Source organism: Pteropus alecto, unplaced genomic scaffold (genome assembly GCF_000325575.1).
Source record: "Pteropus alecto unplaced genomic scaffold, ASM32557v1 scaffold21, whole genome shotgun sequence".
In the NCBI taxonomy this organism is placed as follows: domain Eukaryota; kingdom Metazoa; phylum Chordata; class Mammalia; order Chiroptera; family Pteropodidae; genus Pteropus; species Pteropus alecto.
This window is the reverse complement of record NW_006436282.1, coordinates 10,917,943-10,932,355: the sequence shown is the minus strand read 5'-3', so window position 1 is coordinate 10,932,355 and position 14,413 is coordinate 10,917,943. Positions and strand designations below refer to the sequence as shown.

Here is a 14,413-nt window from a genome sequence, read left to right as displayed (position 1 = left end):
AGCTCTTTAATTGTTCTTCTAGCCTTTTCTAATTTTTTTCCCCCAGACTACTAGTCCCACATTTCCAGAGGCTGAATGACTGAGGCATGTTGTACAGAAATTTCTGGACATGTTGTTAACATCTGACACAGTGAGTGAGAAAAAAGCCAGCAAAGTCACCGGGTAGGTTCAAGGAAAAGTGGCAGCTTCTGGAGATGAAAAGTTTGTGTGCTTTTGCTAGTTGCTAGTTACCTGCAACATACTGGTTAAATTCAAATCCATTCACTTTTCAATTGCTTGCTTTCTCTAAACCATTATAATGCAAACCAAAAGGACTTTTATGGATGTTTTTTATATTGATTTCTGCAGATCAAGTGTATCTTTAGTTAGTCTTGTCTGACATCTTCCACAATGCTTTTAGTAGACAGCATTATATTATGTAAATATTTCTGGTTACTGTTTATGGAGGTGATTGCCTAAATTTCTCTTTGGATAAAGCCTTTAATGCTTTCACCCAGATTCCTTAGAGGAGCTATCTGAGTTTGGAAAGTTTAGTGTCGCCCTTTGTACTTCAACTTTTTAATATTATGGCACATATTGAAACCATAAACACAATGAAAATTCAAAAAATATTCCGACGATATTAGAAGAATATACTCCCTCCTTTTTTATCCTTAAAGAGCCAAGGGCATGGGGAGTGGCAGGAAGAAACATTCTTAAGATCTAAGCCCCGGACGCCACCCTGTGAGTCCTTAAAACCTTTAGAAACGTACAACCTGAAGAACATCTCTTTTCGAAGTCTAAAACAATATTAGATTCCCAAAATATCAGCAAAGAAAGTCTTACCGTCAAACGCTTGTAGCAGGTTCCAGCTCAGACCCAGACTGAAAAGCTGAGCAGCTGGTGAACAAAAGTTTTAGCTTTTTTTTTTTTTTTTTGAAAAGAAGTCTGCAAAACTAATTTCCCTCAAAATAGGGCTCAATTTCCGTTAAAGAAAGCAGCACTTACAAATCTCAGAATTCCTGATTACCCCACCCCATCTCACCTCTAAGCAATGGAAAACAATTCGAATTTTCACACGGATGTAAAGGTTTATTGGGAAGCCACTATTCTGCAGTACCACTTAAAAGAAAAGGGAGATAGGCTGAAAGCCTGAGGAACTGGGCAAGGGAAAAGGTTTTGCCTTAGGGGAGCTTCTTAAAGATTAATCAATATTTTTGTCCTAACTCAAACCAGATGGCTGGCCTAGTTTGCCGTCCCCATTAATTCCATTAACAACTTCAAAGACCTGGTCCCCATCCTCTGGACACGTGAGACCATGAAAATAACGGGGCGACGCTGCTGGTGGCACATTTGGGGTCCTGGGTGGGATAGGTGAGCGCCTATATCTTTTGATGCGACATATCCCAGGCAGGACTCACTGTTCCTGCAGCTCATTAGGCTTTACTTGTCTTGTGTAAACGACTCTGCCCCCAGCAGACAATGTCGCCCCTCGAACAAGTGGCAGAATCTAAGTCCAGCTGTAGCTAGCACTAATTCGCTGGTGGCAAGTTTTCTAACTCATTTTCTATGATGCAAGATAAACCACGGAGATATGAAGCACCCAAGTTTAGTGAACTTTGAGGGATATCAAAGTGTAATGTTTCTCAGTAAATGGAACCACGGCCGAGGCGGGGGAGGGGCAAGGAGTACTATTAGCTGATTCATTTTTTCAGCTGGAGAAGGTGGATGGATTCCTGGAGGAAAAACGAGGGAACGTGGGCTGGCTCCTGGGGGAAAAGACTGGAAATGTGCGGGCAACATATACACATGTGAGTGATACGAAAGAGCTTCGAATTTTCCTGACCCAGGAAAAGTTCTTGGCGGACTAGTGACTAGGAAATTTACTGGGACCAGGAAGCAGAGGAGAGTAAATTTGAGGAAAGCAGGGGAAAAGAGACCCCCACCTGGCACCGCAGGTGAGGATGCCAGGGCCTAGGCAAATGCAACTGTCACTGCTTCCTGTTTTCTTCCCTTCACACCCCCTCACTCACAAACGGGTCTCTTTCCTTTCTGCACCCAGAATGGCCATTTCCCTTCCGCGGGGCACACCTCTGCCACCTTGGACTGACGTCCGAACTCATTAACAACTCTTCCACAGACACCAGCTGCAAAAAGCTAAGGCGCGCCACTGCGCCCAGGGCCCGAAGAGATGCGAAGCTAAACTAGCTCTGATCTTTTCCTTTAATCCTACTGTTCTTTTCGTGCTCCTCAAGAGCGAGGAGCACCTCTAGCTTTCCTGCAGGTGTCAGTGCCCAAAGTGACACTGACAAGAAAACCTTTACTGAGAGAAGCGAGCGGGCTCCGGCTGGGGTACAGGGTTGGGGCTGGCGTGCGCCGCCGAGCGCCTTAGCCGCCTGCGCTGGGACTGGAGAGCAGCTGGCTGCCCTGGTTCGGGTTTAGGCGCGGGGCGCGCCGCTTGCAGTGCTGGCGGCTGACAGGGGCGGGCGGGCGTGGACGCACTGCATGCGTCCAGCGGGTTAGGAAGTGGAACTGGGAGCGCGTGGCGCAGACTGAGCGGGAGTTTTGGAGGGAGTTTGCATGTGGTCAGCGCTGGGCTCCTAAGCCAGCCCCCGGCTCACATTACACGCTATTTATAACCTCTCAGAGCCGTTTCCCCCTGAAAGCAGTTCTCTGGGACCACCTTCTTTTGGCTTCAACCTCTCCTACTCTTGACATCTGAGTAGCTCCGAGGGAAGCTCCTCCAGGTCAGAGTGTTTATATGTAAAGGAGACTGGCCACTAGGGCTCAAGACCAGGATTATCTGAGCTCTGCACAAACACGGGCGGCTATTGCTTTGGGAGGGGGAAAAGTCACACACTTTCCAGTGAAAAGTGACAGAAGGTGGTGGCGTTTGGAACCATCGTGAAGTCTTCTGGCTGGACCCCGAGACTTGCATGCTATGGAACACCCGCTCTTTGGCTGCCTGCGCAGCCCTCACGCCACCGCGCAAGGCTTGCACCCGTTCTCCCAGTCCTCTCTCGCCCTCCATGGAAGATCTGACCATATGTCCTACCCCGAGCTCTCCACTTCTTCCTCGTCTTGCATAATCGCGGGATACCCCAACGAGGAGGGCATGTTTGCCAGCCAGCATCACAGGGGGCATCACCACCACCACCACCACCATCACCATCACCACCAGCAGCAGCAGCACCAAGCTCTGCAAACCAACTGGCACCTCCCGCAGATGTCCTCCCCCCCGAGCGCTGCTCGGCACAGCCTCTGCCTCCAGCCGGACTCCGGGGGGCCCCCGGAGATGGGGAGCAGCCCTCCGGTCCTGTGTTCCAACTCTTCCAGCTTGGGCTCCAGCACCCCGACCGGGGCCGCGTGCGCGCCGGGGGACTACGGCCGCCAGGCGCTGTCACCAGCGGAGGTGGAGAAGAGAAGTGGCGGCAAGAGGAAAAGCGACAGCTCAGGTAAGGGCGCGCCGGGCACCATGGGCGAAAGGGGCGGAGAGATGTCTGGGAAGATTCTCTCGTTATAGTGAGGCGGCAGGGAAGACAGTACATGTCTTGCCCTTTCTGGCTCCCCGCCGCGAAATTCCGCGGGGCTACTTCGATCCTGTTATTTGGGGACACGTGTTTCTCGGAGCAGAACACTGTAGCCAACAGCACTAAGCTCTCCAAGGTTCAAACTAGTTTACCAGAGGATCGAGAAAAAAAAGGACAAGTGACAGTATGTGAAATCGATTGCGAAGCGTGACCTTCCATTTGAGCAATGGGGAGGGGAGTGCACCCTAGGATGCAGCATTCGCTGGGCGTGCGTGCGGACTCCGCTCCTTGACTTTTTCCCTTGCAAGTTTCCGACTCTGAGTGGCTCGATTTTTCCCATCGTTAACTGGATTTCCAAATTATTGCACAATATTTGGAACTTGCAATGGAACTTGGCAGAGCGTATGAGAAAAAAAAGTTTTAGTTTTTTTTTTTTTTTAATTCTGATTTCAGAGTTCTTTAAATAGCACCCTATTCCAAATGCTAGAATTTCCTTTTCTTGGGAAAGAAGACATAATCTAGGAATTTAGAGAATTTTAAGGAATGTGTCAGAGAATTGTAAATAAATACATGACTCTTAAGGAAAGACGAGTCAACAGTAGTTGTATTGGTGTGGTACTAACCTAAAGAGAGAATCTGAATTTCAAAAGTGGAAAGTAATATCCTCCAATTGAGATTTATCGGAAACGAGTACTGGGAAACAAACAGCAACCCCAGGAGCGCTGGTTTGCTCTCTCTCTGAGGCTGGTATGCGAGGGTGAGCACAGGAGGCGCTCATCTACATGGGGATAAATTGAGTAGCCACGCAAAGGGGAATGTGACTGAAAGCGGATGCTTGAAGGCACAATCTGCCAAGTAAATGGTAGCAATCCAGAGAAACTAAAGTTTTCCAGGCAACTCCTCAATGCCCTTTCCTATCTGTATCATTCTGAAATTGTTAAAAGATGCTTTACAATTGATTAAGGGAGATGTGAGTTTTTGTCTGTAGCAATAGCGCAACCTGCGTTCCATCTTTTTGGGAGATGTCATTTGTTTAGTATAATATTTACGTATGTTCTACATTTGCGGAATTGGTTTAACAGTCCTTGGAGGTAATTCCAGATATTGGTTTGAAGGATTGGCAAAATATTTATCCTTCATAATGCTTTAGGTATGATCCCACATAAATGACAATGATTGAGCCACATATTTCATGTTCCTTTGCAGCAATGCTTATCGATTGTTCTTTAGTGTTAGTTATGGGAAATTTAACTTTTACTTTCCAAGGTCAGGGGTGAACTTTTAATGCTGGATCGCAAATTAGTTTATATCTAAGGAAGTTACCAGCAGTATCACTCATTTTTAATAGTTGTTACTAAGCATAAGTGAAACTTTGAAGACAGAGTTAAAGGTTAATCATAGCAAGGTTTACATCTTCCTTAGAAAAGAAGTCAATTTGAGAATGCAATGACCCTTTCAGAGACTCAGCATTTGATATCAATAAAACTATTTTTTGGAAACAGATCCTAGTTCGGATTAGTCAGCACACTTTTGTAATTACCAGAAGCTCTTACTATTCATTTTTCTACAATGAGAAATCTTTGCGATGGATTGTTCCTTATTCTTCCAGAACTAAAGCACTGCACCTAAGTTTCTTAGGGCAAACTGGATTTTCACATGTTATTTTGGTTGCAAGGAAATAGAGAAGGCAGGATCCAAGAATTGGTTTGCTTAAGTTATTTTAATAACAACTTTCTTAAGAAAATTGATTATATTGATAGTTCTACTCTTCTTTGGTAATAAATAACTATGTAACAAAATAAGTTTATTTTTACATGTTGAAGCTAATAATTAGAGTACTGGAAGACAAACAAACACAAAAGTTTGCATCAGCTACATAAAGTGTTAATAGATTACATCTTAAGTAGGAAATACAATTAGTCATCACCAAGGATAGAATCATTGGGGAGTTAGAGTGAGTGTTTTCTTTGATGGGATATTTTGAAATACATTTTGGCTAACTAAAAGGAAATATCACAATAGTTTCTAGTTAAATATATATATACTCATTGCAAATAAAATTTACCAATTTCACTATTTGAGTCAATTAATATTTGTTGGATCTTTAGGCAGATTTAACTTAAGTATCTTTCGTGATGATATTACATTCAGTGTTCCATAATTTATGTTCATAGCTATTTTATATTATAATATTATAAGAGCATCTTGATCTAGCAGAAATTAAGCAATATAGAAAATCACTATAACTCTAATATGTTAACACATATATCTCTTTGCTTTTGCACAGTTTTAATATTTCAATATTTCCAAGAAATAAAATTAATTTCTGAACTCTTGAAATTTTAAAATTGTATTAGATGAAAGTCACGTCATGTGTCATACAGACCATTTACATTTTGTTCGGCAGTTTATAATTACTACGTGTTTATAGTTCAGAGTAAATGTAAGCACATAAATCCAGGGCAAAGTCGGAACCAAAATTCTATATCTCAGCATCTAATACCTAGATTGTATGTGTATATGTATGTGTGCATGACCGTGTGGAAAATTAATAGAGTTTTAAGCACTAAAAAATATTGAAAAACAACCCCAATTTTATCCAAGGTAATGGTGCTAAAACTACAATATGTAACATTTTCTAGTGTGCATTTACATGCATTTCCCCTCCCAAACATACACATTTACAAACTTAAGAGGCTTAAGGATCTAGAAACAAATATTTATGAACTTTATGCTATTATAGTTTATTGACAATTGAAAATAACTAAGTTTAATAGAAAAGCACACTTATTTTTTATGTGTGTTAAACATTTTTGCAACTTTGAACTTGCTATGCTTTCCAGTGTTACTGGCAGAGCCAACATCTGCCACATCTTCAAAGGAACTCTTAAAAATCGAAACTTTACAACTGTACTTAAAACAATCTATACAAAGCAGGTGATTCTGAAAAAAAGTCTATAAATAGGATGAATTACTTGACTTCAATTACATTTGATTGTTCACCAAGTAATGTAGTAATATAAAATGCCCTCTTTCAGTTAAGTAGCTAAAATAGATTAATCCATCTAACTTTAACTTTTATGTAGGTAATATAAAGTATAAATATGTACCTATTTTCTATTCAAATTAATCGAATGAATATATGCACATATTTTATAAAAAATAAAAATTATATTTAAATGGAGTGATTTGGGGATGTGAGTTTTACAAGGTTTTGAATCATTAGATTCTTGTAAAATTGTAAATATTTTATTTATAGCTACAAGATCATAAAATATTTATTGTCGAATTATGTCTGTCTATATGCCTAGCTATGTAGAATGACAAGAATGACATTAATAAGCTGGAAGTTAAATAGAAAGTAATGTCTTACCCACATTAACTCTGATATTATGTAATTTTTCTAGATATTTCAGTCATTACACTTTCTGAAAGGAAAAAGTCACTTTATTATTTATCTCTATGTTACTGGATTATGGTTTTTGCTTTAGAATTTGAAAAAGTCTATAAGACCTTGGTTATTATAGGAGAATATTAAACAAATAAAATGTCTCAAATTTACAAAATAAAAAATACAATTTTCAGTATTTTTTTTGGAGTGGTGGATTAATTTTAGGTTCTCAACATTTTTAAATGGTGACCTGACCCCGCCCCCCGCAAAAAATTTCTAAGTATCATTGACCTATATAAGTGTTCTCAAATGATTATACTCAAAAGTCAAGAGCTGCAGTATTTTTAGAATTTAGGTGCTTTATTGTTGAAAGTCAGCAATGAATGAGAAGAAAACTGCAAATAAAAATAGGAATAGTTTCAAGTTCTGTGTAAATATTTTTATTTATAGTTTATTTGGAAAAGAAAATCATTAAATACAAGGCATAGCACCTCTAAAACTTATTTGAGTTAAAAGCGCAGTACTAAATATTTAAAATTTTAATATTTGCTTAAAGTAATTATCAATGGAAACCATTATGTTGGAACCTGTAAGCTCTTAACTAAAAAATTTAAAATTTATATTTTAAGCACTATTGCGGTTTCCCTGTGTTTAAAAACATAGACCCTTCATCACAGCGTTGGAATTTATAGTAACTTACAATATTTGTTGTGAACTAAGTTGTCTAGAAATTCATTTTAAACAAAATGAAATAGGAAAAGGGGTCAACCCCTCCTCTTAGATTCAGGGAAATTTGGGAGACTAATTCCATATTTCTTAGAATTAACTTTTTTATTTGAGAGATAGCTGAATTATGTAGGAAGCTCCTACATATAAATCTATTACATATACTTGGCCTGGTAATGGCGCCAATTTTATTCATTTACTATATTAAAAATGGCAGCCAGAAACACACAACAAAGATGTGAGGGCTATTTAGATTTTCATTTCAAATAAGGAAAACCAATAAAATACAGCAGTATATTTTAATTTTAGACTGTGTTCACTTCAGTAATTTATTTTTTAAAATTTCAGAGCGTGTCTCTTTCCCAAGCATTACTACAATGATTACAAACATCTATGAATGATAAATGCTAAGGATGGAAAAATATTAGAAAATAAAATATGCACAGGAATTTCTTAATTACTAGTTGTTGAGTTCAAGATCTGGATGACTTATCTCTCTCAAATTATCTGTATTTTTTCCAAAATGTTTTTATAATAATAAAATATTTTGTGAAGCAACTATATTAGCATATGAAGTGAGACTATCATGAGTAGCATTACCCCCTCCCCCACTGTAATCATAAAATCAGAAGGATTAATTCTTGAGTGGCCAGTTAAATTACATTTCCTGGATTATGGTATTGGTAACTGATTTCAATGGTTTAAAAAAAAAGGTTGGGGGGAAGGGGAGTTGAAACACAAACCGAGACCAAAGTCCACAAATTAGAAATCGAGGTAGGTATGATATATTTCCTATTTAACATATTTAAGCAACAAAGCAAGTTTTATTGCCACAGCTTATTTCTCTGTATTATATGATTTAGCTATTCATAAGGTTTAGTTATCAATAATAAGCTTTTTGTTAAGGTCGTAAAGAAGATGAAGCACTAACATTTTTCCTGCTTTTGTTATGATGTTCTTATAACTATTTCTTGGAATAGCTGTATTCAACTGAAACCCTCAAGTAGACATGGAGTAATACAATAAAGAAAAGTTAGTTGTGACTCTCTACACTACTCCTAAATAGTCATCAGTGTGGTTTAAAATCCAACTGGAGAAAACCTTGCAGGATGTTTTATTTCTCTTATGGAGTTAAATGGAGTTAAACAATGGTAAGGGTTATTTGGGCCTTTAGTTTGCATTACTTATGCTGAGGCAGAATTAATTTAAATCCAATGTCCTTTTCTCTAATGGTTTTCCACTGACATTACAAAAGTGTAGTGGATTTATTGTCACTTTAAGAAAGTTGTGTTAGATAGTATTTTATGATACAAAATAATCAAGAATGTATTTCAGAGTATTTCTCTGTAAAGCCTTTAATATATTTATTACTAAATTAACAAAAAGTTACTCGTTAAGAATATACATTCAAATGTGACTGAATGGGTCAATTATTATTTTTCTTCTATATTTGACATTTTAAATGTACAATGAAAAAGTAACCCATTATTCATAAAGCCTTCATTTATGATGTTACATTTTCTATAGCAATATGGTATTTCTGAATTTATACATGTTTCTGTCTGTAAATTTGATACTGTGTATTGGAATATTGGTTTTCACTAGATTCTGAAAATATTTTATGATATGTTCTTTGGTCTCTTACATGTGCATATGAACAACAATAATCAGGTAAAATCTATATTACACGTATACATTTTTGAAAAGGGTTTTTATGAGCTAGAGGAAAATTTATTCAAAAATAATCACTTTGCTCTCTTTATATAGATGTAAAATCAATAAATCAGATCTTTAGCTATATGATATTGCTATATTACTTTTAAAAGTTAGCATTTTTTTAAAAAGTGAATATTCTAAATATTTGTGTATTTTGGTGACTTAATTTTTGCATCCTTGGAGTTTTTACTTGTACTGCAAATGTGAGTTTACAAGGTAATACTCGTAGTGGTAACGTTAGTATTTTGATTAAAGATTTAAATTCAAAAATTGTTTCTCCTCAAAATTTCATAGAATAAATTCAATGCAAATGTTTCAAATGTATTTAAATATCATTATTTGTTACATAAGCTTTCTTTCTAAGATGTTTTAGATATGTTTTGCGAAGCTTAGATAAGCTATATTTATCGAAATGATCAGTACAAGGTGTTTATTTTTCATAGTTTTTAGTTTTAACGGTGTTTCAGTGGGAAGGTTAATGGTAAAAAGAAAACAGGGAAGGCGCCGAAATAACGGGGACATGGAAGCTATAGTTAAAGCACACTTTAAAATAATCCGTTTCTGTAAGGAAATACACTAATAGATGGATAGAATTCCAAATTCAATTACTTGATAACAGATCACCTGAACCAGCGCACCCACATTAAACACTGTACTACGATGTTCAACGTTCCGGCTACAAAATAAAATATTAGGCTTGAAGCATATACAGCTGTGTGGAGAGTCCAACAGGCTGAAACTGGTAATCAATGAGAGTCATTAAAGTCAAACATGCCAGCTCCCCTGCAGCTTTTGTTTTCTTTTGTTTTTCTTTTCCTGTAGCTCATTATTCTCCACATATTTCAAGAGATTCTCATAATACTACAAGAAAAAAAAAAATCTCCAGTTATCTTACATGACTGTGGGCAAGAAAATGAGTAAGATGAAGTCATCTCTCTCTCAGGCTCTGCGGAAACCCAGAGGCGGGTCCAGCTTAGGTTGCTGGATGCCAGTAGAATTTTAAAGGCCTGGAATTTTGCTCTTTGAAAATATAGCCTTAAAGCTTTGCCAGAAATGACACCCAAATAAAAACTTATTTTTGCAAAGTGATAGTTATTTGCAAATGTAGTGGTGAAAAGTATTCAGTGTCTGTAGAAATGACTTTTTACACTGTCTGGACTGCACAGTAAAACTTTTGGATGATTTTTCTTAGCCTCTTGAAAAACTAGCAAATTAAACTGAAGTGTATTCTTATTAGCTGGAAAAAAAATAAAATGGGTAGTGATTCTAATCAAATGAACAATGAATACCAAGTAAATTTCACAAATGATTGGTTTTATTTTGAAAGCAAAAACATATAGTTTAGTAAAATAGAATCGTGCCATGAAAAACTTAGCGGAAACTAAATAGATAAAATATGGCTTTGATTTTGTAGGAAAATAGTAATTTAGCAAATGGCTTTCACATTTTAAGAACCATCTAAAGAGAACTTTACTACTAACTGAGTAGATTGAAGTTAAGTAACATCTCTCCCTATTTAATATTTTTTCAAAAGTAAAATGAGCTCACAGTATGTTTATTAATTTTCACAATTAAAATCTCTGCAACTGTAGGTATAAACTATATTTACTTTGGAACTTTTCTTATTTGAAATATAATGGATCTGATTGCATTAAACTAGGCAGCATCTAAACTATTGAGACAGGCTGAAATGACAGGGAAGCCAGAGGTTAGGCATCCAAACCTGGGAGCTTGCTTCTATCCATATTTCCAAGATTACCTTCTTTTCCCTGTCTTCCTTCAAAACTCAAGGAATTAGAGATAACTTTTCTTCTATAACAATTTTTTTTTTCCTGAAAATAGAGCTTTACCTAATATATTCTTGGATACTCAGATGTTTGGGAAAATAAAAAGAAGCAGCAACACTAGTATTATTATTATTATTATTTATTATTATTATTATTATTTTGCATACTGAGCCATTACTTGATAAATTGTAAAGGATTTATTTTATTTCTTAGTCATCCTATCGGACAAGGAAATAGGTGGCACATTCAAAGGGATAACTGAAGAGAGTTTGATGATGACTATTTGATGGTGGCAGCAATGTAGGGAAGAAACAGGAAATGGGGAATAGCCCAGGGCCTGCCATAAATCTGAGAGGGCAAGTAGAGGAAGCTTTTTCAAGAATCCAGACAGAAGCCTTCTGGCAAAGTTGGGACCTGAGGTGGAGCATTGCAGCTGATATCCGATATCATCCAATAATCCGTCTTCATGCCTTCCAATCTCCTTCTGTTGCCTCCCTTTAGCCAAATATAATCAGAAGACAAAGAAGCATAGCTCACGGGTCTCAGTGGATGAAATCCATAGAAGTCAACCTCCAGGAGAAATTACCAGAGTAGATCTAGGAGAACATGTCTCACTCTGTCTCTTACTAGTTGCGATTTAACTTCTCTGTTTCCTAAAAACTATACTGAGTTAATAAATATAAAGCACTTAAAACCATGTCTGGCTCAGTAGGTGTTAGCTATTATTTTTATCAAATATCAATGTAGGTGTAAGTATGTTGTATAGGTGTGCACTATCTGAAAACAATTTCTGTCTTATGTTACCTATTTATTTGTATTTTACTACTAATATTGCTATAGGAAAGATTGTTTGCCTAAAAGATCACTAAAGATTTTAAATAATCTGCAACTCTCCCTCAAATTATAAGTCACAAGTCATTTTCCTCAAATAGTGGGTGAGTTCTAAACCAAGTTGTATAAAAGACTCAAGTTGCCTTCCCTTAATCACCCCTAAGACCCACTCTGTAGCCTCTTTTGCTTGGGCATCGCCTAACTTTTCTCAGGTGTATTGTGCCACTGTCTATCAAACACCTGTTTGTCAAGAAGAATGTACAGAGGGGCATTTACTCAAGAGGGAACAGAATTTAAACCAAAGGGATTTAAAAACAGCAGTGAAATATCAGGTCTCTGTTTCAGGAGGTTGGGCATGACATTTTCCTGTTGTGTTATAAAGTTTATTGCAGAGAGAATTTACATATTGTAGCTCTTTGTTATTTTTGGTGGTCTCATTTAGAGACCTTCATGAATAGCAAATATGCAAATACCACTAAAAACTAAAAATGTATTATATTCCACATAAAATGCATAAAAACAATTTTTAGTTTGGAGATCATTAATTTTTTTCAAAGAAAATAATTTGCTGGTTTGTTTGTATACTTATTTATATTTAATAAATCATTGAGAATTATTGCTTAGCTTGAGGTCAGAGAGAAAAGCAAAACCCGCCTGAGTTGCACGTTTTGAGTGATGAATTAGTTTTACTCTGTTTAGTTGAGTCACTTCTCCTGCACCTACAGTTCAACGCAGGGAATTCAGAAACGTATTTCAGAGAAAAGTTTAAATTATTGTACGTGATGGTCTGTGGCAGTTGTTTTTGAATAAATAGTAGAACCAAATACTGTATTAAAATTCAAAATGCCAACTTTCCTTTTTAAGGAAAGTTAAGACGGTTACTAAATCTATCAGGGTGATCACTTCATACGTTTTAGTCTAATCATGATGTTGTATACCTGAAAATAATGCAATATTATGTCATCTGTAAGAAAAATAAAATTAAAAAAAATATGTATATGAAACACTAGCTATGGCTTCTGTGCTAGTTAATGGGAGGCTGGGAGAGAGTAAGGGGAGGGGTACAGGGAGAACGAAACATTAAGTGCTCAGTAATAAACAGCAGTGACAAGAATGGGGCAACTGCACCAACTAATTCCTTATTCTTAGATTATGGGTTAGGCTTAAATTGTTAGTTTTTAAAAATAAGTCGCAATCTGTAATGTTTAAACAGATGATTAGAATCAAAATTATCAAGACACTAGAAGAGGCCCAAGGCATCACCCAGTTCAATGAATATATTTCCTAGAAGAGAGAAAGCGCCCAGAGAAGTTAAGTAATGTCTGTTCATTCAGCCAAGTAGTGGCAGCTCAGCTTCTATATACTGACTTCAGCCTAGTGCCCTTAAAAGAAAAATCTCATAAAATATTTTTAAACCTTAAGTTTTCAGTCTTCCCAATAAAAATAAATTTCAGCATCATTTAAAACGTTGGCTACTGCTTTTGAGTGAATAAAATGCAATTTCACAAAGTGCTTTACTTGGGTGTAAACTACCTCTTTCTGAATCTGATTTTATGTCAGATTACCTCAGTCATTTTTCATTCTTGCTTTATGAATATGAACACTGTTATACTTTTAGCTTCAATTTTCTAATTTTCTAATGATGTAGTTCTTTTCAATTACCAATGTGCCTATATATTTTGATACCTCCCACAATAAACCACTGCATTTTAGTTTAAACCATAGTTTAATGTCTGGTAATATATAGATGGACTTTGCTATATTATATCTATGAATGATAGATATTTATGTAAACAATCATAATTTGGGTATCCATTTGTGAATTGAAGAATCTATTTCCTGTTTGCAAATTTTTAATTTAACACAAGTAAATTTGGTTAAATTGAGCTTTTCCTAAAATATATTTATCTTTTTATGTTCAAAGTAATAAATAGCAAATGAGTAGACATCTCGCAACTTTCCATCATCTCAAGTCATTAACTTTATTTCTGTTTTTAGATAAATATTGATCTTTATAAATTTAATACAATAATCTTCTTGCATAGAAGATACCTCAAAATCTTAATAGTTGGTCATTTTGCCTTTGCTAACCAGATGTGCCTTCTTGGTTTCTCCTGCTCCTGCTCAAACCCATCTTCCCTCACGATCTGTAGAGATCAGACCCATCTGCTCCTCCTCAATACAGTGAACCTTATAACCTCTGAAATACTCTAATGCTGACCCCTCATGCTCATTCCAGATCATTATTTCTTACTAAACCCTCAAAACACAAAATTAAACATGAAAAATACAATTGGTTATTCCAAGAGTTTTTTTCTTCTTTTTGTCTAAACATACTTTATTTCCAAAATAATGAAAAAATATTCCTCTTTTATGTAGTTAATTTTGAATTACATTAAAAACATCTTCACATTAATAGTTTCAATCGATAATTTCTTCTTTTCCTCTAGTTT

The 14,413-nt window shown here is 36.5% G+C and overlaps 1 protein-coding gene across 1 annotated transcript in view; it reads left to right on the top strand.

The window, feature by feature from the left end:
• The first annotated feature begins 2,640 nt into the window (after window positions 1-2,640).
• Window positions 2,641-14,413, top strand: part of MEOX2 (mesenchyme homeobox 2) — a 60,997-nt gene continuing 49,224 nt past the window's right edge. Inside the window, exon 1 of the mRNA XM_006911960.1 lies at window positions 2,641-3,434. Coding sequence (XP_006912022.1) covers window positions 2,921-3,434 — 514 coding nt within the window. The 5' untranslated portion in view covers window positions 2,641-2,920. The remainder of the gene's footprint in view (window positions 3,435-14,413) is intronic.